The sequence below is a fragment of the Erythrolamprus reginae genome, chromosome 2, assembly GCF_031021105.1.
Source record: "Erythrolamprus reginae isolate rEryReg1 chromosome 2, rEryReg1.hap1, whole genome shotgun sequence".
In the NCBI taxonomy this organism is placed as follows: Eukaryota; Metazoa; Chordata; class Lepidosauria; order Squamata; family Dipsadidae; genus Erythrolamprus; species Erythrolamprus reginae.
In genome coordinates this window covers 218,834,264-218,859,390 of record NC_091951.1, presented here as the reverse complement: position 1 = coordinate 218,859,390, position 25,127 = coordinate 218,834,264, and the positions used below count along the sequence as shown (strand labels likewise).

Here is a 25,127-nt window from a genome sequence, read left to right as displayed (position 1 = left end):
AGAAAAGCAAGTGTCATAATTCAATATTCTAAAGTACCTACCTAAATATAAATGTAACCTTTCTGGCCTGGTATTTTCATTGCACTTTTACTGCTGAAAGTACCTTGGGGAGAAAACCTGTTTAACACTGTTTTAATGCTTTTTTAAAAATCCTTTTTTCAAAGTGTTCTTCTATATGAAAAAGAATGTGACATAATTCTACCTTAATGTATCATGAAACAAGGATTGCTTATGTGTACCATTTGATATTGGTTACTCTCTAAATCAGAATTTATAGAAAACTACCAATAGAAAAATACTACATTCAAGGAGCTCCACCTTTAATTTCTTCAAAAATCTTCAGACTGAGAAGATAAATGAGAATATATGCATCATTTATTTTATTTCTTTATTCAACACTTTTGTTGCTATCGAAGAAATTCTCAGCAACTTGCTGCAGGTATAGATACTGGCATCACACACTACTACATAACTTTTAAGATGTCACCTGGATTCCACGCAAACCTCTGAATTATTACTAAATAAATGATAACAAATTAAAGGGCATCCTTTTTTTTTTTACCATTTAAGCATAATTACTATTTGCAGCTTTTTAATGCTAAGTTAAGTATCTAATATGTTTTATGTAAAATAGGAGAAACTGTTTTAAGTTATGGATTCTATATATTCTGCTCCAAGGAAGAATCCTTCAAATGATCATCAGTGTAACAGTATAACCTGAAGCCATGGTATCTGCATACGTGACAAAATGATGATTTCCCAATAACTGGTTAGGTATGCAGACAGAAATAAAATTAACAATTATATTTGTAAACTAGGGAAAATGCTGAAAACAACATAATGAATTTGAATAAAGATAATTTAATTAGGAAAAACAGTTAAATGCATCTAGGTGAATACAGTGTTCCCTCGATTTTCACAGGGGATGTGTTCCGAGACCACCCGCGAAAGTCGAATTTCCGCGAAGTAGAGATGCGGAAGTAAATACACTATTTTTGGCTATGAACAGTATCACAAGTCATCCCTTTACACTTTAAACCCCTAAATTGCAATTTTCCATTCCCTTAGCAACCATTTAGATTATTACTCACCATGTTTATTTATTAAAGTTTATTAAAAAAATATTTATTAAAGGCAGATGAAAGTTTGGCGATGACATATGATGTCATCGGGTGGGAAAAACCGTGGTATAGGGAAAAAACCCGTGAAGTATTTTTTAATTAATATTTTTGAAAAACCGTGGTATAGACATTGCGCGAAGTTCGAAGCCGTGAAAATTGAGAGAACACTGTAGTGGTTTGGCAATGGCAATTGCTTTTTTAAAAAAAATATTTTATTGCTTTTTAAAAAAAGACAAATGAACTCCAGAAGGGAAAAGAAAAGAAAGAGACAACAAAAAGTAGAAGAGAAGGAAAAAGGAAAAAAGAGGACAAAATAAGGAAAAGATCAAAATATTTTTTTAAACTTAACTTCAGATTTTCATTACAAGTAGTGCTAAACAAATTTTATACTTCTTTTACCCCCTCCAAATATCTCTTCCTATAACTCTTCCTTATCCATAAACAAGTCCATAAATCATTAAAGTAACTCCTAGTGTAAAAAAAGGCCATAAAGTATTTATGGTATTATATAGAAACATGTCATTTTAATTTTGTTCAAACCAACCAACCCTGTATTCCTTACTCTTGCTTTTACCAATCTCATTCATATGTTGTTGTAGGATTTGCTTTCTCTTCAGCTTTTCTTTTTCTGATCTCAAAAGTTGCTTTGAGGCTGTCACACCTGCCCCAGTCTAATCTCTTAAGGAAGTAAAACTCAATTCCATTCGGTTGAAGTGAAAAGGCCCTTTTACTAAGAGATGCTGATTGCAATAAAGTCAATTGGAATCAAAAATTCCTGAACACTGTACTGTTTTTATTATAATATGAAAATATTTTTAAATGTACATGTATTGAAGAAGTTTGTATGGAGAGAAAAAATTACCCTAAAATTCCTGCACACTGATACAGAACTAAACCCTGGTTCCCCCTGTCCCTCTCCCTATGGTCTGTTTGTGTATAACCAATACAGAACCACCAAGATGTTTTAGGAAATGCTGAGGTGTTTGGGCTGGTGTAATTCCACTCTCAGGGCAAATAGCTTGAAGATGCCAGCACGCTGATTCCACAACTGGAATTCCACTGTTCTTCCTCAATTGTCCCTTCCCAATTTCCCATCATAAAGTTATACTATTGCCCATTTGTTCCCCCCATTTATTGCCCATTTGTTCCCCCCTGCCTTCCCCACTTGATGGCAGAATGCTGCCAAGGCATCAAGCCGAAGCAGGTGGATCTGACATGTTACCCACACACACCTTTGATAAGGACCAACAGACAGACTAACAGAATTGGAAGGGACTTGATAGGTCATCTAGCTCAACCCCCTACCCTATACCATTTCTGAAGAATGGCAGTCCAATCTCTTCTTGAAAGCCTCTAGTGATGAAGCTCTCACAATTTCCAAAGGCAAGCTGTTCCATTGGTTGATTGTTTTCACTGTCAGAAAATTTCTCCTTATTTCTAGGTCGACTCTCTTCTTTTTGCCCAGTTTCCTGATCAATGATGTCAGTCCTGCAAAACAAATGGAAAACACAAGAAAGAGAGAGAGAAACAATATGGATATATGACTAGAACAGGGAACTATTTTGGTTTATGGGGACATTGGTCATGGAAGTGTTTGAGGAGTTTGGCTGCTCTGATGTGCTTGAGGTCCACCCGTTCAGTCTCTGAAGGAGGAAAGTCCTTCCATGGCACTGGATATTGGAGCTTTCCTTGGTGTTTACAAGAATCTAAAATGTCCTTAATTTCAAAATGTTGTTCCCCCTCAATCGTGTGGTTCAGGAGGTGGCGTTGTGTGTAGATGGGAGTTTCTGATTTTAGTAGACTATAGTGGAAAATTGGGGAATGCATCTAAGGCATACATGTCAAACTCAAGGCCCATGGGCCAGATCTGGCCAGGGATGTGTTCAGATCTGGCCCACCTTGGCCCTGGCCCACCCCAATCTGTCCAGCTGCTACTCCTAGGCTGGTTGTCAGGTTGAAGCCATTGTTTGAGTTAGAGACTTTGGCCTGCCACAATTAGAGTAGTACTATGGGAATTGGGAGGGGTGGTTGCATGAGGGGGAAAGATACTAGCCACAACAAATTCCTTTCTTGAAGATCCAAGGTCATCCTTTGTTCAACACCAGTGGAAGTACGGAGGAGGTCCATGGACATGAAGACAACCAGATTGGTCCACGTGATGAACTTGTGGGTGTGGGGATGAGGGAGGAATCTTAACCCGGGTGGGGAACTCTAAGAAAGGTTAGTATTGGTTTGACTACAGTTCGCAACCAACATGACTCTGACAATAAATTGGAACTTGGAAGAAAGCCGAGGTTTGGACTCTGATTTATTTCTCAGGTATTATCTGGAAAGCTGACACTGGCAGTGCCGGGCAGCAGCTTCAGCTCATTGACCCCTCGGCTGCTCATTGCCTGGTAGCAATGGCCAACTGGATGTGAGTCCAGGTCATCCAATAAACTGTGCTTGGCCCTGCCCTGCCCCCTGCCTCACCTTGCCCCACAGCGGTGGCACTGGCAGCAACAGCCCCATCTAGCAGGGGCCCAGCTGTTGAGGCTGAAGAGGTGGATGCCTCACTTCTCGGCTCTTGAGATGGTCTGGGTAAAGCAGGAGAGGCAGTCCTCAGTGCTTGGAGCCTTTGATTCTTACCACCTCTGCAGTGGACTGGGCTGCTCCATCACACTATTCACAAGGCTGCCCTTCCCTTCAGGCACCAGTGCTATCAAGCTGACTTTGCCATCTTGCCTGGGCTCCGTGATCAGCTGCCAGTTTCCAGTGTGCACACCTGGCCAAGCGTTGACAGCTTGGCTTTGTGCAAAGGAGTGTGGAGAGCACGCCATGTACCAGCCAGCAGGTAGCTTCCTCTTTTCTCGCTATGGATACCACGTCCCTCCCCTCTACCTCTCTTTGACATTTTTTTCCCAAGGAACCAGCAGCACCAGCATGCTGCAGCCAATCAGTAGCCACAGCCTGGCACAGCCAGTCCAATGATCCTGCCAAAGCAGCGAATGGATTGGGACACTGAAGCTGGAGAGACAAGTAGGACAATCCTCTCCTTTCACCAACTTTCAGTTTGCTTTGAAGGCTTGGAACTGCAGAAGCAGACAGGGTAAATTTGCAACCAGGCCCCCACTGCTATTCAACCAGTCCTTCCTTTAACCCACATCACTCTTCCTCAGGAGTTCAAGGCGGCACCAGGGGGGGGGGGGGGGCTGGGCTATGAAATGAAGTGGCCTATCTACAGCAAGGGAAGCCGATTAGAGGTGATCGAAGTCCAACTCTCCCTGTTCCTACCACTGGGCTCTAAATCATTAAGCACTCTCCCTTACCCCCCAAATCATGGGCAGCTTGTGTCCTTGTGGGCAGTGGATTATGATTCATGTAGTTCAACCTCCCTTACTCCCACTCTCAGGAGGGCACAGCCATGCAAGGGGAAGAAGGCAGAACTTGGGGCTGTGAGGAGATAATTAATCAAAATGAGATGGGAAACAAGACAGGAAGTGGAAATGACCCTCCCCAAACTCAAGTTAGTCATTTTGGGCCAAAGGAGGAGAGCATCCCACACACTTCCTATCCAAAGATGAGGTTTTCTGTGCTGCAGGACTTTGCCAAAAGCCAATCGACATCACCTCAAGCTCGTTGCTCCCATTCACTGGTGGGGAGGAGTGAGACACCGGGGGAAACAGACGTGATCAGGACATGCATCCCACATACAGTAAATTCAGTAAGGGCTCTTTATCCAGGCAATGTCCGAGTCCATCATTTGTATTTCCCTTCTGACTATTTTTTTTATAATTCACATTTTTTTATTTCCCAGTGTTACATCAGTTTCTTTATATTTTAATATTTCTGCATGAGTTGAGATCTGTTTATCCTGTATATCTTTCAAGTTATTTTCTTTAATTTGTCATTTCTTTAAATCCTTTGGACATTTTTGTCTCAATACTGACCAAAGGTGAAAGAATTCTGTTTTTCCTTTTATTCTTGGAATCTTTAGTCCCCTCTCGTGTCCTTTTTCTGAAATCATAAAGTCTTGAACTTCTGTTATAATTTTTGTTTGGGGGGGGTGTTTAAATTTTTTATTGTTTTTCCACACCTTACAGAGATTCAAATTCACATACCTCAAATTAAAATACAATACAATATAATAACAAATGTCAAATTCTTAATCCAAATTTCCTAATTATTTATCCAATTTTATTCTGGTACATATCGTTCATCCTGTGCTACCTCCTTTTCAAATCCTATCATCCGGATTTCAGATATTCTCCGTCACCCTGATCTGAATTCAAAGTACTATTAGTTATCTCAATTTCTTGTGGCTCTTTGCTGTTTATCTACCAAAACTATGCCGTCGTGCTGCAATCCATTTCTTATATTCTTAAGCTCATTCTTACTTTTTTTTTAAGACCCTCATTTTATCGAAGTTGCCCTTAAAAAAATAAATTTCCAAGTTTACTTCTCTTTATATCCCAGGAAGGAAAGAAAAGATAACCATTCATATCCAATTCATATTTTCTGCCCAGAGAAGATAGAAATGTCTGTTATTGTGAAAAAGACCTGAACTCACTGAGCCTCAGAGATATTTTGCAAGATCTAGAGCAGAGGTGTCAAAAGTCATGTCCTCATGGCAGCATCATGTGACATATTGGGAGTTTTTTCCCCCTTCGCTAAACTGGGCATGGGTGTAGCCAGCACATGACACATCTGGTCTGTGGGCTGGGAGTTTGACTGCCCTGCTTGTATTTTGAAGGCTCTAGAAACCTGCTTTTATTTGTCTTTTATTAAAAGACATAAAACAGAATATTGTAAAAAATATGACTTTAACAATCGAGTTGTCGAAGTGTGGAACTCATTACCAGACTCAATAGTGTCAACCCCTAACCCCCAATATTTCTCCCTTAGACTCTCCACGATTGACCTCTCCAGGTTCCTAAGAGGCCAGTAAGGGGCGTACATAAGTGCACTGGTGTGCCTTTCGTCCCCTGTACAATTGTCTTTCCTTTATCTCATATATCATATATATCTTTATATATATTACTTCATGTCTATTCTCTTCCATATGCATTTGTGTACAGTATTGGACAAATGAATAAATAAATAAATATCCATTTTTCATAATCATTGAAAACAACGCAGGCCAAGGTACAGACGCCATCATATTTCATCCTGTGTTGAACAGCTAAACTCAGGATCATCCTAATCAATTGTGCTCCATTTTAATGCAAATATTATGCTTGAGTAGCTTTCTATCAAATTCATGTAAAGAGGGGAATTGGATTAATTTGACTAATGAACAGAGACTGGGACACTGAAGCTAAAAAGATGCAGAGGCCCTAGAAAGAGTGTAGAGAAGAGCAACAGAGATGATTTAGGGGACTGGGTGCTAAAGCAATGAACAGTTAACCACAGTGAAGGGCTACCAAAATGTTTACTACCACACTGTGGGCATGGCTTATGCAGGACGCCCTGCATTTTCTTTCAACATCTTTCTGTGCAAATTGGGTGCTCTGGGGTGGAGCTCCATTTTCGCTACCCCACTGCATCCCTCCACACACACACCTCCGGCAGTAACCCACCCCTGGTTAACCATTAAAGGAACTATTTACATCTAGTCTATAGAAGATAAAGGCATTTTCCAGTACTTGAGGGAGAGAAGAGAAGTTCAACTTATTCTCCATAGCACCTGAGGGGAAAGCCAAGAAGCAATGGGTAGAAGCTCCTTAAAAAGAGTTCCAATCTGGAACTAAGGAGAAATTTCCTGACAGGGAGAACAATTAATCAATGGATCAGTTTGCCTTTCAAAGTTGTGGGTGGACTTTTATTCTGAATAGACATCCATAGACATATGCTACATAAGCCATTTCATACTACTCTTGTATTTATAAGCAATGCCAATCATGTGGGTATTTGATGGGATAAGGTATACAGAACCTGAGCCATAATCCGCCTCCCCCCAAACCCCAGTACTGTATTGTGGACCACAGCAGGCTCAATCCATGATCTTCCATTCTACACATTTTACCCAATAACTTACAGAGTGCCCTCTAAAAGTTATTAAGTAATCTATTCTGAAAGGGTGTGATAACTGCTGTAATTTTCCACTAAAGAATTACAATGATTGCCAGACAAAGCAAGACAAAATTGCTCAAGATATTCTGTGAATTGCACAACTCAGCAACTTAAATCCAGTTTCTGAATAATGTTTGATGCCTGTACATTTTTACTGCTCAGTTTTAAACTGGTTAAGGATATTGGGGGGGGGGGTGTGTGCACATATTTTCAGCCCTAAAATAGCCTAGCTATATAATATTCATTTGGCTAGAAATACACATGAATCTTAATATCTTTTTAAAAAATAGCATGGTAGCTTGAACCCTTTGGCTATATCTCATGCTTCTTACTGAATTGCTGAAAAGTTGTTGACTTGTGAAACCAGAATAGACCAGTCAGAAATTAATGCAAGGGGGAGGGGTCCCTAGTTACTGATCTTAAAATGGCAGGTTCAAAATTGTAATTATGTATTTGATGAAGTTCTCAAAAGAAAAAAGTTAGATATTTAAGGAATAAAAGGTAATGTGTCAGTTTTTACATGGACATGTTTCTTCCTTCTTACTGTGTCCTGATTTATTTTTATTTTATTTTTGGCTTTTATTAGAACCATGAAGCTCTTTGGATTTGAAAGGGAAAAATGTGGCTGCAATTTTCTTCACTCAATTGAATCTTTTCTCAAAGGAAATGCAAAGATGCCTTTGGTTTAAAGATTAGCAGTCTGATACTATCTCTGCATCCCCCCTTTTATCTTTAGATCCAATGTGCTACATTGCCCTTTCAGTATGACCTGAAATATTCATATGTAAATGTAGCAAGTATCTTCAGGCAAGTGTTAATGTAATGCCTGCATTTTCTTCTATTTTGTTCTTGAAACAATGGGTGTGCATTGCATATCTTTCTAGGTTTTACAAAAAAGAAGAAGGATTGTGACAGTATCTAGAGGCCCTCCCTGTTTGATGAGAGTGGATTCTGTGTGAAGGGCAAAGGAGTTGCCTATTTCCCTAATCAGCCACACATACCTTTGAGAATACAATATGCAGGCTATCCTGCCAATATTGCTGAATTTTATCTTCAGCGGGTCTGCTGGAGGGGAAAATTCTCTTTCATGACTGGTGAACTGTTGTCCAGGATCACCTAGTTGTATTTTTCTTATAGCGTATGAACTGTTGTTCTCCAGCTCTAGCCTGGCAAGAAGTCAATGAAATGTGAGCTGTTGTGGAAGATACTTGCGCAACTGGCCTGTCCAGCCCATCCTATATCTTTTATGTTGACAAACTGTTCAGGAACAGAATGTGTGGGTGGGGAGCCTTTTCCATGCCTATAGGCTAGCCGCTAGACAATGCAGTAGCTTGCAAGCATAAGGAAAGTATATACTGTATGTACCCTATATAATTAAACCCGTACAGCTGTCTGCAGTTGTTGCTTAGACGAGGGTGAATGGATTCCTCAGGAATATTCCCAGTCCAATTAACAAAAGATCTTAGATTTAAAACTTGTCATATATTAATTGTTAGACTTTAAATTCAGTTTCCAGCGTCCAAAAAAAGAGAGAACTTAATAAAGAAAGGTCCGGAATATTTTGCCAAGGGGAAAAAAAAGGACTATCTTCGAGACCGCCTTCTACCACATAGCTCCCAGCGACCGATAGGGGCACATAGGGTTGGTCTTCTCCAGGTCCCATCAGCTCTACAGTGTCGGCTGGCAGGTCCATAGGGAAAGGCCTTCTCTGTGGCTGCTCTGACCCTTTGGAACCAGCTACCTCCCAAGATCCAGCCTACCCCCACTCCACTGGTCTTCCGGAAAGCTCTAAAGACCTGGCTTTTCCAGCAGGCCTGGGGACGTTGATAATGATGCTTTAGCATGGGGTTTCAACTATTAATGACATGCATGTTTTTTTAACTGCTATAACTCTTTTTAATTGTTGGTTGAAAATTGTTTTAAACTCTTTTAAAAGGTTTTAATATTACATTGTATGTGCAATTTTCTGGTTGTGAGCTGCCCAGAGTCCCTTGGGAGTTGGGCAGCATACAAATCCAAACAAACAAACAAACAAACAAACAAATAAATAAATAAATAAATAAATAAACAAACAAACAAACAAACAAACAAATAAATCTTTGTCACAAATTGAATATCTTTCTTTAGATAGCAGGTGTAGTGCCAACATGAGCAAATACTAGCCTGATTAAAAGATATATTTTTCAGGAAAGGAACTAGTCACAGGCTCTTTTTTTTCATCCAATTATGTCCAAGTCCCAGACAAATCCTTAAAGTTTTCCTGGCAAGATTTTTTAGAAATGGTTTGCTATCTTCTTAGGGCACAGAGAAAGTGACTGACCCAAAATCATTTGGCTGGCTTTGTGCACAAAGTTGACTAGATCTCACAGCTTCCTGATTTCTAGCCTGCTGCCTTAACCACTACATCAAATTGGCTCTCTACTACAAGGTTTCTATAAAAGTTTATATCCTGACTAGAAACAGTAATAGCCTCATGGTTTTGGACAACAATATCATTAGGAAGTTCCATGGAACTCTGATTTTTACAACTTCTCAGCAATTGACCACCCTCGGCACATCTAACTTTATGGGCAGATTTATGAACCCATCATGTACATAAATGATGCAACCATGCAAGTACAGATTTTTGCAATTCATTAATCATAAGAAATGAAAATGAAGAGCAAAAACTCACTTCTGTTCTTCATTATATACCGTATTTTTGGAGTATAAGACACATCTCCCCCCCCCCAAAGAGGGTGGAAATGTTGGTGCATCTTATACGCCGACACAGCCATTTTGGGCCTCCTGAAGCCCTGGCCCCATGATCCATTTTTGGAAAAAACGGCCAATATTTTGCAAAAATATGGTGGAGAGTGTCTGGGAAGCCTACAAAGTGCTCCTGGGGAATGAGGGAAGGCAAAAATGGCCCAATTATTGTGGAAAAAAAAGGCAAAAATTAGCCAATTTTTCTCAAAAATTGGGGCATTTTTGCCATCCCTCAGCACCCAGGAGCTCTCTGCAGGCTTTTCAGACCCTTTTCCCAACCCATTCTTACAAAAAAATGGAAAAAAATGCTCCATTTTTTTTCTGTTGCAAAAACTGGGGCCTTTTTGCCCTTCCCCTGGAACCCAGGAGCTCTCTGCAGGCTTTCAGACCCTTTGCCCATCCCATTTTTGACAAAAGGGGGGGAAATGGCCCCTCTTCCATAAAAATGGGCATTTTTGCCTTCTAATTACCTCGTCTAGCATGACTGGAGGAGGAATTCTGGGAGTTGAAGTCCACTAGTCTTAAAGCGGTCAGGTTTGAAGACCCTTGGGATTAGGGATGCAAGGATTTTCAAACTTGACAAGTTTAAGTGATTTCAATTCCTGCTCCTGAGCTAGCATGACTGGAGGAGGAATTCTGGTAGTTGAAGTCCACAAGTCTTAAAGCTGTCACGTTTTAAGTTTGTAAAAAGTACACATGGTTGTAAAAAGTATTCTGCTACACTGGTATTTTATTAAATAATATATTACTACACCATTTGGTTCAGAATAATTTTTTCCTTGTTTTCCTCCTCTAAAATCTAGATGAGTCTTATACTGCAGTGCGTCTTAAACTCTGAAAAATATGATACCTTTATCCAATCTCCACAGTGTACTGAATATGTATATATGATACCGTATAAACGGTATCATATATACGGAAAACTTAATGAGTTTTATTTATTTCATTTATTGAAATGAAACAATGATAATTGTTTTGGATGAAAAGTCCTCAACAAGATAATTCCATTTCTTTTTCATTTTGATACTGAGTTGAGATCATAACCAATTCAAAGCATATATGACTTTTCATAATTTTCCATTTTGAAAATAACCTCCTACCTGGAATAATTATTTACAATACAGTGAAAAAATGCATTTCAAATTTTATACTTAAACTAAATGTATGGCAAAGCTGTGCGTCTTGAAGCTAACTCAAGAAATTGTTGATTTCAGTAATCTGCATGATAGGATCAGTGTCTTTCCCAAAGTGGGAAGATATAATTTGCTATCCCTTTCCAGTGTTTTTATCACTGATTTTTGTATCTGACTAAAAGAATTAGACCAAAAATTGTTCATCCTAGATTTCCTTTTTATCTATTATAATTTTATCAAAATTGTGGAGGTCCTGGAGTAGGGCACAAAATTGCCCATTTGCTCTGTAGAGCCACCGGAATTGAATGGGAACTTGCCTAACCAGACAGTAGGAATTATAACCATTCCTTGGAAGGTATTTCTGCTCCAACTACTCTAAAGAATGTGTGTGCAAGACATTCATTAATGACATCTCCATGGTTCCCATTATTTTGGTTAATTATTGACCAATTTCTAATCTCCCCCTTTTTAGTAAGAGCATGCTATAATGTTGCAACTCCTAGCTTTCTTTGATGAAACTGATCATGCTGGATTGTTTCCCATCTGGATCAAGCATGGTACTTTAGATCAAGCAGTTTTAATATCTTTGGTGCAGGGGTGGGCTGCTGCCCGGATGGGGGGACACAGTGAGGTAGTGAAAATGGAGTTCCACCCCAGAGCACTCAATTTGCACAGAAAGATGTTGAAAGAAAATGCAGGGCATCCTGCATAAGCCACGGGCACAGTGTGGTAGTAAAAAGTTTGGTAGCCCTTCACTGCTTTGGTGGGTCACTCACGATCAAGAACTGAACAGAAGTCATTTCTCCATTAATTCTCCTTTATTTAACATATATATTGGTGAATTTATGTACAGTATATTAAACAAACTATCCTTCTGAGATATTTCAATTTTGAGAAGTTCAATTTTGTAGTGATTCTAATCTAATATAGTATCAACAGTAGAGACCTTAAAGTATCTGAGTTCTATAATAATTCAGGATTTGAAATGGACACCTAACATTAGAACTATTAGAATCATTAAAAAGGCACAACAAAGAACATTCTTCCTGCATCAGCTTAGGAAGTTTAGATAACCCAAGAAACTCTAATACAGTTCTGCAAAGGAATTATTGAGTCTGTCATTTGTACTTCTATAACTGCAGAAGGGAAAGGGAGGGACATGATCAAAACATTTAAATATGTTAAAGGGTTAAATAAGGTCCAGGAGGGAAGTGTTTTTAATAGGAAAGTGAACACAAGAACAAGGGGGCACAACCTGAGGTTAGTTGGGGGAAAGATCAGAAGCAATGTGAGAAAATATTATTTTACTGAAAGAGTAGTAGATGCTTGGCACAAGCTTCCAGCAGACGTGGTTGGTAAATCCACAGTAACTGAATTTAAACGTGCTTGGGATAAACATATATCCATCCTAAGATAAAATACAGGAAATAGTGTAAGGGCAGACTAGATGGACCATGAGGCCTTTTTCTGCCGTCAATCTTCTATGTTTCTATGTTTCTATCTGGTTTGGTATAGCAACCAAAGAAAACAAGTACAGACTTCTATAACTTGCAACCAGGTGCAGGGGTGGGCTGCTGCCCGGATGGGGGGAACGCAGTGAGGTAGCGAAAATGGGGCTCCACCCCAGAGCACTCAATTTGCACACTGTCTTCCACTGAGGATCTTTATACTGCAATGGCCAGAAAGAGGACTGAGAAAATCCTGGACATAAACTGCTTCAACTCCTCCCCTTGGGACGCTGCTATAGGGCAGTAATGGCAAGCTCTTTTTGGTTTGCATGGCAAAAGGGTTGTGTGCAGTGATGGGCTACCAAAATTTTTACTACCACACTGGGCGTGGCTTATGCATTTTGTTTCAACATCTTTCAGTGCAAATTGGGTGCTCTTGGGTGGAGCTCCAAATTTTGCTACTGGTATGCAGTACCCGTAGGAGCCCATCACTAGTTGTGTGTGTGCACTAGCATGCGCACATGTGCTCACAACCACTCCCTCCCTCCACTCATGTGCACCCACACACTCTGCTCCTGCACATGCGCACAACCAACTCCTGCCCCCATCATGCACAGAGGCCACGCACACACTGGGATGGTGAAAAAATGGCCCAACGGGCAAACTGGAAGTTCAGAAAAATGAACGTCCGGTTTGCCCATTGTGCTGTTTTTCGCACTCCGGACGTTTCAGTGAAGCTTCCTGAAGCCCCAGAGTGTGAAAAATAGCACAACAGGCAAACCGGAAATCTGTTTTTCAGAACTTCCAGCTGGCCTGTTGGGCCATTTTTCACACTGGGGCTTCAGGAAGCTTCCCTGAAGCCTCCAAAGGGCAAAATGGTCTTCCCCAAGGCCAAAAATCAACTGGCCAGTGTGAGCTTGCATGATGTAGGGCAACGCCTCGCGTGCCTTCCGATATGGCTCCAGTGGTAGGCGTACCTTAGATTCGCCATCAGTGCTATAGGGCATTGCATGCTAAAACAACTGAACACAAAGATAGTTCTTTTCCCTTGTGCCATCACTCTGCTGAACACCCAATTCCCACAATATGTCTAAGGACGTTTAGCCATGTAGTAGAGCTGCATTACTATCATCATTCTCTTCTTTCTTATTATCATCTCCTGTTGTTATCTTATTGTTTGTAGGTACAGTGAGAGCTTATCCAGTGGAGACAAATTCCTTGTCTGTCCAATTACCTTTGGCCATACTCTGCTCTACTCTATTCCTACACACTTATTCCCTCTGTTTTTAATATCTATATGAAGAAGTGAAAGAGGTCACGTGCAGTTTGGTATAGAAGGCATCTATGTGGATAAGGTCAGCTGAAGACCGGTTCTTAAATAAATGTCTATTTTATGATTGATACCAGAGAAAGTATGGATGTTATAAAGCATTATAGGATCTGGGATTGTGCGGAATACCTTATTTTTCAGACTATAAGACGCACCGGTGTATAAGATGGACCAAAATTTCAAAGAGGTATTATAAGTAAGGGGAAAAAGTTTTTGCCCTCCCCCAACACCCAGGGGCACTCTGCAGATCTCCTAAACCCTCTGTGCACCCCATTTTTGTGAAAAATGGGCTATTTGCATACATTTTTTTGCAAAAATGGGGGCATTTTTACCCTCTCCCAATCCCCAGGGGCACTTTGCTCTCCCAAATCCTCCGTGCACCCAGTTTTTGTGAAAAATGGCTTGGTTTTTTTGCAAAAATGGGGGTGCTTTTGTCTTCTTCCAGCCCACAGGAACACTCTGCAGAACTCCCAAACCCTCTGCACACTCTGTTTTCTCATGGGGTGGGGCCTCAGGAGGCCAAAATTGGCTTTATTCTGTGTATAAGATGCACTAACATTTCCACCCTCTTTTAGGGAAAAAAAGGTGTGTATTATACTTCAAAAAATACGGTACTTATTTTGGATTGAATAGGAACCTTTGAAATCACAGAATTTGCTTGGTAGTCTTTCTGAAAGGCCATATGCCATTTAACTTACATGTTATCAGTACCCTTACTGAATTCTAGGTTTTAAATAACTTTTGCTGAATAAGAGTCCTTGATTTCTAAAATTATAGCTTGTGCATCATTAGCTGCTGTTCTCTTAGAGCTCATATAACATCAGACTTGGATCTGCTTCAGTGGCTTGTAGCTTGTTACAAATGATTTTAATAAACTATTTATTATCAATAGAGTGGAGATACACCACTCAAGGCCCCAAGGCCATATACAGTTTCTGCAAAAAAAAACATTTAGCAGCAAATATATAGGAATAATTAATTAAAGTTGTTTATTAGATATCCATCCTGTTACTCTCCGTAAACAAACATTGCATATACAATACTTCAGCTTTTCTCATCGCAATTTTGAAAGAATGTTTGGCTGGAAATGACTGCTCCAAAATCACTTCCATAGTAAGGAAAACCTGAAGCAGAGTTTCCTCAATTCTAGTCCAACACCTGAAGTACTTACACATTTTAATGCAAATAAAATTAGTTTTTGTCAAGACCTTATGCATATTATCAGCGGTGGGTTGTTCCCGGTTCAGCCTGGTTCTAAGAACTGGTAACACCAGCAAAGAGCTTCCCGCCATCCCCCTGGAGGCCCTCTGGAGGCCAGAAATGGCCAGTTTCCCAACTTTTGATGGGCACAATAGGCTTGTGTTTCATCCTCCCCAGGCTCCAAGGGCTTCCCTGGAGCTGGGGAAGTGTAAAAATGCCCTCTCCCATCCCCCCGCAGCTCTCTGGAAGCCTGGCTGGCACAAACATGCATGTTGGAGCTGAACTAGGGCAACTGCTCGCGTGCCAATAGATATGGCTCTGCTTGCCACCTGTGACTCGATAGAAATATGTGTGTGTGTGTGTATTATTCTGTGTATGTATATGAATGAATACAATGACATCAAAAATTTATGTTTAAAAATATTAGAACAGTAGCAAAAAAGAGGCTAAAATGCCTAGGGATTTATATTCTTTTTTTGCAATATGAAAATTGCTGCCTGGCTTCACTAAAACAACAAATCCTCTGGGATGTTTGTTTAAGAAGAAAATATCTAGGACTATGCAACTGAAGAATGTGCTAAACAAAGAGATAGCTGATTTGCAAACTCAAAGCATTCCTACAGGATGTTCTAATGAAAGGTCTGTGATCAATTGTCAAGGAAACAACTGGATAAGAGTGGATGAAAAATCAGCTGCATACAAGAGGTCACTCATAACAGACAACAGTTGCTGAAGAAACAGGTGGGAAGAAAAATACATGAACTGAAAAATGTGAATGGTCAGAATTTACTCAGGGGGGAAAATCCCACCCTAATAGATGTGTGTCTGGGGTCCCCCCTCCCACTTTAAAAGCAGGAAATGCTTTTAAATGCTGCTGAATGACTAGCATATGATGCTGAACATTTGTGTTCCCAGAGATGACCCATTATAGATTGAGTAAATGGGAAGATGAACAAGTAACTGAATCATGGCCCAAACAAATCCATGCTGCCCATTCTGGACAGCTGGACAAATTAGATGTGAATTTGCATTATGATCACAATTTTCATACAATCACAGAGCTGTAAAAGTCTATTTAGGCCATCAAATCTCCTACCCACTACAGGACTTTGGTTTAAATCTCCAGAGACAGATGGAGGGCTTGTCTGTTTGAAAACATCAAATTTATTTATTTATTTATTTATTGGATTTGTATGCCGCCCCTCTCCGTAGACTCCATAGACTGAAAGAAATGTTGCCACCATAATTGTTATAATTGGGATAATTTTTTTAAAATCAGAATCCGCCTTTTTGTAACTTATATCTGTTATACTGTGGAATAATATTGAGATCCTGACCTTCTTATCCTTAGTGGTATTAAAGAATAAGAGAAGGAGTTGCAGGGAATCACTATACCTCTACAGAAATACATAACACCAAGGATGAAAGCCTTCTTGAATGTATCTAGGTACATAATAGAGGGAAAAGGAATTACATTGCTATAAGTGTATACCTGGGGCAAAATTTAACCGTCTCGCACCGACTCTGGTGAGCCTGTGGGGACAATTTAAATCCGTTTGCCAAGCTGGTAAAAAACACCACGGGTTGGCCCCATCCATGCCCGCCGGGGTACCACTCACCTCTTCTGACCAACACGCCCCAATATGGCACACTTCTCTGTCCCGAATTAGGACTGAGTGGATGGAAGGGAGCAGGAGGAAAGGGGCAAAGATAGGAGGGAAGGAGAAGCCTGGCTGGCTTTCTCTTGGCATGGGGCAGGGGAAAACCTAATACCCCCTCGATGGCCAATATGCCATAGCACCAGTGAAGGGCTACCGAATTTTTTACTACCACACTGCAGGATGCCCTGCATTTTCTTTCAACATCTTTCAGTGCAAATTGGGTGCTCTGGGGTGGAGCTCCATTTTTGCTACCCCACTGTGTGCCCCCCCTCAGCCCTGTCCGGGCAGCAGCCCACCTCTGCATAGGGGGAGATAGGATCCCCTCCTCCTGGAGCTCATTCCCTGCCCCAAACCAAACAGAGGAAATATATTAAATATTTTGTAATTAGTTAATTAGTTTTACTAATTAAAGTGTGCAGGAAACCCACAATTGTAGTAATGGTGGACTTTAGCTGCCATGACATCAACTGGGAAACAAACTGTGCAGAAATTGGTAGATTTATCGCTTGCTGACATGCCTGACAACATTTTCAACCAAACGTTAGAGCAGGGAAGTAAAGGGTGAGACTAAATAATTAATCAATGGGACTTCTTTCCTCCCAAGGTTGTGGGTGCTCTTTTGCTGGAGGTTTTCAAGAAAAATTGGACAGCCATCTGCCCAGGAGAGTTATAAGATCTCCTGCCTGGGGCAGGCTAGTGGATTACATGGCTTTCCAATCCAATGATTCTATGACTCCCTCTCCCCGCCTCCCAAATCAGGAAATGCCTATCTTAAATCCAGATTTAAATGCATTTTAAATGTAATTCAAGATGTTCTAGACTTGCCCATCAAGCCCTTCCTGGTTAAAAAAAAAAAATACTTCGATTAAGTGTTAGACCAAAGAACAAGTAAAGAAATAGACCCAGACTACACCCTACTGCCCCCTTGTGATTTAACGTTCTTCCTACTTTCACTATTCCTACTATTTTTTTTATCCTGATTTAACGAATATCATCCCTGATCAGCAGAACCTGGCGTGCATTTAGGCTAATATAGCCCCGAGTCTTCGGAGAGGGGCGGCATACAAATGTAATTAATAATAATAATAATAATAATAATAATAATAATAATAATAATAATACCTAATAATAATAATAATAATAATAATAATAATAATAATAATAATAATTATTATTATATGTATAAACCTGGGGATGGATTGCCCCTTTGAATCAAACACTTTGGCCACTGTGTTCAATGCGCTCACTCTCCTGCTTAGTGACAATACATTGAAGCTTCAAAGTGGTTTTTTTTCAGGGCCTGCTCGATTTACGAAGGGCTGTCTAGTTTTCTACCTGAAGGTAAATTATTTGGGCAGTGAATGTAGCAAGAAAGCTATATATTCCTGGCAGAGTGGCACGATGAAATGGATCAATAGAACATAAGATCTCTTAGTGATATCACCTTCAGGCATTAGTTCTCAACATTATTTATAAATGAACTATTGTACTAAGTGACTGTCAGTTAATCCTCAACTGCTTCGGGGGGCTCTGTTGCTGGCATTGCCAGATAACTACCATAACTTTAGTGCTATCAAATACTGTGCAGTATATCTCTTTTATTACCCCCCTCAGAACAGGTTTGCAATTTGGGTGTCCTCCTGTTCTGTGCACAGCCCTGGGAGCAAAACCCCCGACTCAGAAATCTTTTATTTTATGAATAAATCAAACTCTTCATTGACATAAGCACACATAATGAAAACAGGTTTTAAAAGATTCGGAGAAGGGAGAATTTTCTTTTGGGGAGCTAAATGTCAACAAGGTCAGGGAAAACCCGCCAAGCTCGGCCTAATTAGCATTCCAATAGATAGCAAAGTCCATTTATCATTTAAGCATATGAATTACACTCACCAGATTCCTGGCAACAAGCATTCATCTGAACATGAGTGTTATTGAGGCAGAAAACATGGTTTTAAAGCTTCATTCAAGCACACCCCCAGTTTCACATTGCTTCTATGGAACAACGTTGAATCTTCACACCCCATTTTTTATTTATTTATTTTATTTATTTATTTATTGTTAGAGTTGAAAGGGACCATCAAGTCCTACCCCCTGCCTGAACAGGAAATCCTACAGGACCCCAGCCAGATGGCAGTCCAATCTCCTCTTGAAAGTGTCCAAAGTTGGGGAGTTCACAACCCCTGCAGGCAGGCTGTTCCACTGGTTGATTGCTCTGACCGTCAGGAAGTTCTTCCTTATTTCTAGGTTGAATCTCTCCTTGGTCAGCTTCCAGCCATTGTTCCTTGTCCAGCCCTCTGGTGCTCTGGAGAATAGAGTGACCCCCTCCTCTCTGTGGCAACCCCTCAAGTACCTGTGGACTGCTATCATGTCCCCCCTAGCCTTTCTTTTCTCTAGGCTATCCATGCCCACTTCCCACAGTCTCTCTTCTTAGGTCTTGGTTTCAAGTCCCCTAATCATTTTGGTTGCTCTTTTCTGCACCTTCTCCAGAGTTTCAATGTCTCTTTTGAAGTGTGGTGACCAGAACTGGATGCAGTACTCCAGATGTGGTCTGACCAGGGCATAGTAAAGTGGTATTAATACTTCCCTGGTCTTGGAGTGTTTCCCCCTGTTGATGCATCTTAGGATTGTGTTGGCCTTTTTGGCCACTGCTGCATATTGCTGGCTCATGTTTAGTTGATTATCCACCAAGACTTTGAGATCCCTTTCACAGTCACTACTGCTGAGTGGGGTTTCTCCTAGGCTGCATGCGTGTCTAGTTTTTTTTTTACCTAGGTGAAGGACTTTGCTCTTGTCGACATTGAACATCATTTTGTTAATACAGGCCCACAGTGTTAATCATTCATAAAAACCATTCCATAATTCGTAATATTTTGAATCTTCCTGGTCATTAGCTCCATTGTCATTTTGTCTGATTCCTCACAATCAAGTATTTTTTTAATCGAACTTCTTTCAGATAGTGTTTCTTCTTGTTTCCAGCATTGAAACAATATGCAATTCTTGTTGTTATTAAGATATGTTGAATTAAGTAATAATGTTCTTCTTTCATTTGTTGTTCGAGTATACCAAGTAAAAAGATTTCCGATTTTAACTCGAGTTTTTACTGTATAATTTCATTTATCCAAGTTTGTATTTTGTGCCAGATTTTTTTGATTTGGGGATATGCCCACCACATGTTAAAGAAGGTTCCATCTTTTTGCCCACATTTCCAAATAGTTAGGTCTAAGGTTTGTATAAATTTTTGCTAATCTCACAGATGCTAAATGCCATCTATAAAACATTATATTTTCTTTATATGTTGTTAATTTTGTCAATTTATAGTTTTTTTGCCATATTTTTTCCATTAGTCTAAATTCATATTATGTCTGATATTCTTGGTCCAGCTAATCATATTTCCTTTAACAATTTCTTCTTTCATTCTGTGTTTTAATAAAAAAATTGTATATTTTTGTAATTGATTTCTTTTCTTGTCCTAATAGAATTTGGTCCTGTGTTGAGTTTTGTCTTTGTATTCCATAGTTCTTCTTATCATGGTGTAATCTTAATTTAATTTGTACGTATGGCCACCAATCTATTTTAATTCCTTCTTTCTCTAATTGTAATATAGATTTCAAATTTCCTTCTTTGTTCAGTATCTGTGAGTATCAAACCCTCTTGTCCAGATCGATTGTATTCGGGTATATAATAGCCTCCATTCCTGAAAACCAGCCTGGAACCTCTCTGTAATGCTGTCTTTTGACTTTATTCCATATTTCTAATAGTGCGTCTCTGATTTTGTGATTTCTAAAATATGAATGTGTTTTATGTTTCCTATCCCAGAGAAATCTGTGCCATCCCGTTTGCAGATTGTGCCCTTCTAGCACTAAAAGATTCTTATTTTTAAGTTGGATCCATTATTTTATCCAGACTAACACTGAGGCCTGTTAATATAATTCAAAATCCAGATATCCAAGTCCTCCCTGATTCCTATTGTCTTATAACCACTTCAATTTAATTCTTGATTTCTTTCCCATCCATATAAATTTGGATACCATTTTATCTAATTGCTTGAAACATTTTTTATCTAATTTGACCGGAATTGTTTGGAAGTAATATAATAACTTGAGTAAAATTGACATTTTAATTGTAGATATTCCTCCAATTAACAAAATGTGTAATTTTGTCCATTTTTCCAATTGTGTCTCTATATTTTTTAGTAATGCCATATAATTGTCTTCTTTAATCATAATACACTTTGGTGACAGTATTATTCCTAGGTATTTTATCTTATTAACAATTTGATTTTCTAGGTTTGCAGCTAGTTCTTCATTCTGTGTACTTGTCATATTTTTAGTGATGATTTTGGTTTTTTTGTTCGTTAATTTTGAACCCTGCCAATTGTCCTAATTTTGGGCCAGACTCTAGTGGGTCTTCAATAATAAACACTAGGTCATCTGCAACAGCCTGTACTTTAAATTCTCGTTCTTTGATCTTTATATGTGCTTGTGTATTGTATCTTTGTTTTTCTGAATTTGTCTTAATAATATTTCTATGGAGAAAATAAAAAGCAGTCACGATAGCGGACATCCTTGACATGTCCCTTTAGCAATTTGGAAGTTTTCTGTTATATCCCCATTTAGTATAATTTTTGCCCATTGCTTAGTATAGATTGTCTTAATCATTTTAATATGTTTATTTCTAAATTTCATTTGTGTTAATTGTTTAAATACAAATTCCCAGTTTAGGTTGTCAAAGGCCAACAATCATTAATACCACGGATTTCCCCAGGTGGGTCCCATAAAACTCTAGGGTATTTAGTATTGTCCTTCTGTTACTTTTGATATCTGTCTGGCAGGAATCCATTCTGATCTGGATGGATGCATTCATTTAATGCTGGCTTTAGTCTGTCTGTCAGGATTGTGGTAAATATTTTATAGTCAACATTTAGCAATGCAGTAGGTCTGTAGTTGGAATTTTTTTTGTTTTTCTGCAATGTCTTTCGGTATTAATGTTATTAGTGATTCAGTCCATGACTGGGGCAATTTGCCTAATTCTAGAACCTTATTGTAAGTGGTCAACATCAGATCCTTCGAAATGTTTAGTAGCTCCTTGTAGCATTCAGCCAGTATCCCATCTGGACCTGGTGTTTCGTTATTTCCTTGTTTTTTAGAGAAAAGTAGAGTCTTAGTGTTTTTCTTGGCGACATGCCAAAAGATGGCAAGAAGCTGCGGGACATATTACACTAAAGCTGAACAGAGCAAGGTGTGTGTGTGTGCATGTGTGTGAGAGAAAGAGATTGTGTGTGAGATTGTGCGCGCACATAAGATATGTTTCTTGTCTTCCTATTATGTAACTTAGGGAAGCCTTTATTTAGCTAAGGGCGGACACAATTCTTATTATCATAGTCATTTGAAGACACACATGGTTATTCTGGTGCCCTCATTAACCCTACCCAGTGGTGAAATATAAATTTTGCCACTGGTTATGTGGGCGTGGCTTGGTGGGGGGTCATGTGACTGGGTGGGCATGGCCAATTTAATTTTTTTAACATTTTTAATTTTTTTAAAAAGAAGTTCCAATGATCAGCTGTGATAATCAGCTATGCCATGTGATTGTCAGAACCTTTAAAAAAAACTTTTTAAAAGCATTTTTATTACCAGTTCTGGTGAATAGGTAGTAAAATGCTTTTAAAAAGTTTTTTTTAAAAGATTCCGATGATCAGCACAGCTAATTGTCACAGCTGATCATCGGAACCTTTAAAAAATTTAAAGCAATTTAATTACCTATTTTATTTATTTATTTGTCAAGTACATATTGGTAATATACATAGATATAACGTAGTTTATATACATAGGATGGCATCCTGGTACCCTTACTGACCTCTTAGGAATCGGGTGAGGTCAACAGTAGACAGTCCAAGGGTAAGGTTTTGGGGGTTTGGTGATGAAACCACAGAGTCAGGTAGTGAGTTCCAGACATTAACCACTCTGTCATATTTTCTATAGTTAAGTTTGGAGTGGTTCACTTTGTATCTGTTGTGTGCTCGTGTATTGTGGTTGAAGCTGAAAAAGTTGTTGACAAGAAGGTCAATGTAACAGATAATTTTAGGTCTTGCTGAAGGCAACATCAACATAGTTTCTCAGCCCAGGATTTGAAGTCTGGTTGCGTAAGGTATTCTGTCGTGGGTAGAGGAGTGGAGGGCTCTTCTTGTAAAGTATCTCTGGACACTTTCTAATGTATTGATGTCCGATATGTGGTGTGGGCTCCACTAAAAAATGTATTGGGTTATGTAATGTAATGTAATGTAATGGTTTTCAGCAAAAAATGCTTTTAAAAAGTACAAAACAATCGTTGCAACTGAAAAAAAAACTTTTTAAAAGCATTTTTTAGTAACAGTTCAGTCGAACCAGCCTGAACTGGTAGCATTTCACCCCTGGCCCTACCCCAAATTGTTGAGAGGATCTGTACTTCAAAGTATAGTTGATTGTCCAACTCTGCTGGTCCTTTGGCAGTTTGGGGCCTGCTTCTTACTTCTATAGATTCCCCCCCAAGGCAAAAAAACCCCTTCCAGTTTTCAGGATAGTCTCCTGGACAGCAGCATCAGGAGCTGTAGAAAGCTCACACAAGCTACAGCTCAAGAAAGTACTTCCACAGAGGGGCTGTCTGCACCTGCACAAGTCAGGGCCTGAGGTCAATGAGGCAGTGGCAGGACAGGAGGAACATCAGCCGGTCTTCTTCACTGGGCTGTGGGTGCCACACCAAGACGTCAAGTTTAATCTTGCTGTCACTTTTTTCTTGACTATAAAAAATTCAGTCTTTTTGCCTTTCTGAGTTGTCTTACTTTCTTTTTGATTTACATATTAGATGCTTAATTCTTTTTGTAAATTATTTTAAAACATGATTGAGATATGTGATGATAATACTTGAGCCAAGGCAGCTTGTTTCCAACTGTCCAGATAATTTATCTCTTACTGGTGCGGCAGGACAAAGCTGCATTGAGAATTGTGTCTGGAAACCTAGCAGTGTCCAGTGAAAGAGGCACAAAATATATATGAGGATTCATTAACATTTGAAAAGGAAGGCTGAACATCGATTAACTAGATGTGATGTGGAAGCCGATTGTGGACACCCAGTGAAAGGCTACCAAAATTTTTACTACCACACTGTGGGCGTGGCTTATGCAGGACGCCCTGCATTTTCTTTTAACATCTTTCAGTGCAAATTGGGTGCTCTGGGATGGAGCTCCATTTTTGCTACCTCACTACGTTCTGCCCTCCCCCATCCGGGCAGAAGCCCACCCCCATGGATACCTTAAGAATGACATATACCATAGGGCACAAGACTTAAGACTGTTGGGAGGAAATGCAAATCTTCCTGACATATAGCTGCCACCTCTGAAGAAAAGCAAAGGTCAAACTCACAGGAGAAGTATTATGTCTAAAGACTTGGGTTCTCAGATTGAAAACTGCCCAACAAACTGGATAGGAGACATAGCAGAGAAACAAGCATTCTTAAAAATTGCTACCATGTACTATGATATCCAAATATTAGCAGATGTTATTTTTAATGGTAACTTAATAGCCGGTGCATTGAGTTAACAGCTTCAAATGTCCTATTAAGGATAACAAATTCTGGACAGAGCAGGTAGAAACAAAAAGGGGATGGCATACTGTATTGTTGAAATGTCCTCTAATGGTTTCTTTATTTTTTATTATTCTGGACATAAACTGTTTCAACTTCTACTTTCAAAACAACGCTGTAGAGTACTGCACACCAGAACATCTAGACACAAGAACAGTCCGCCCCCCCCCCCGAACGCCATCACTTTGCTAAACAAATAAGTCCCTCAACACAGCCAAACTATTTACTAAGTTTGCACTACTATTTATCTTCTCATCATTCCCATCACCCATCTGCTCCCACTAATGACTGTATGACTGTAACTTTGTTGCTTGTATCCTTATGATTTATATTGACTGGTTCCTAATATGATTTGATTCCTTATTTGTACCCGGACTCTCATTAAGTGTAGTACCTTATGATTGTTGACAAATGTATATTTTTCCTTTATGTGCACTGAGAGCATAAACACCAAGATAAATTCCTTGTGTGTCCAATCACACTAGGCCAATAAAAAAAAATCTAATCTAATCTATTCTATTCTATTCTAATTAGTTTATTTAGGGGTCATTTATAAAACATTATTTGTATCAAAAATTACAGTGAATTGTATATTTTTGTCTAAGATTTATCTTCCCCAGTGAGTTCTCTATGGCTGCAGCTTTAAATGATTACTTGGGACTTTGCCTATATTATTTGCTGCACAACTGGGATAAAGAGGGCTGTTAGGCATGATTGAAACCAGAAATATTTCCAATAATGCAAAGCCTGCCACCTTCTGGTAGAATTGAGACACAACAATATTTTGTGAGTCCACGGGGTGCAATAATTTAAATATA

The 25,127-nt window shown here is 39.4% G+C and overlaps 1 protein-coding gene across 2 annotated transcripts in view; it reads right to left on the bottom strand.

The window, feature by feature from the left end:
• Positions 1-374: 374 nt before the first annotated feature.
• The window catches only part of SLC22A15 (solute carrier family 22 member 15), an 84,617-nt gene continuing 59,864 nt past the window's right edge, over positions 375-25,127 (bottom strand). For both annotated transcript variants that reach the window (XM_070741879.1, XM_070741880.1), the window contains exon 13: positions 375-2,609. In XM_070741879.1, the coding sequence (XP_070597980.1) occupies positions 2,423-2,609 (187 nt within the window). In that variant the 3' untranslated portion in view covers positions 375-2,422. The remainder of the gene's footprint in view (positions 2,610-25,127) is intronic.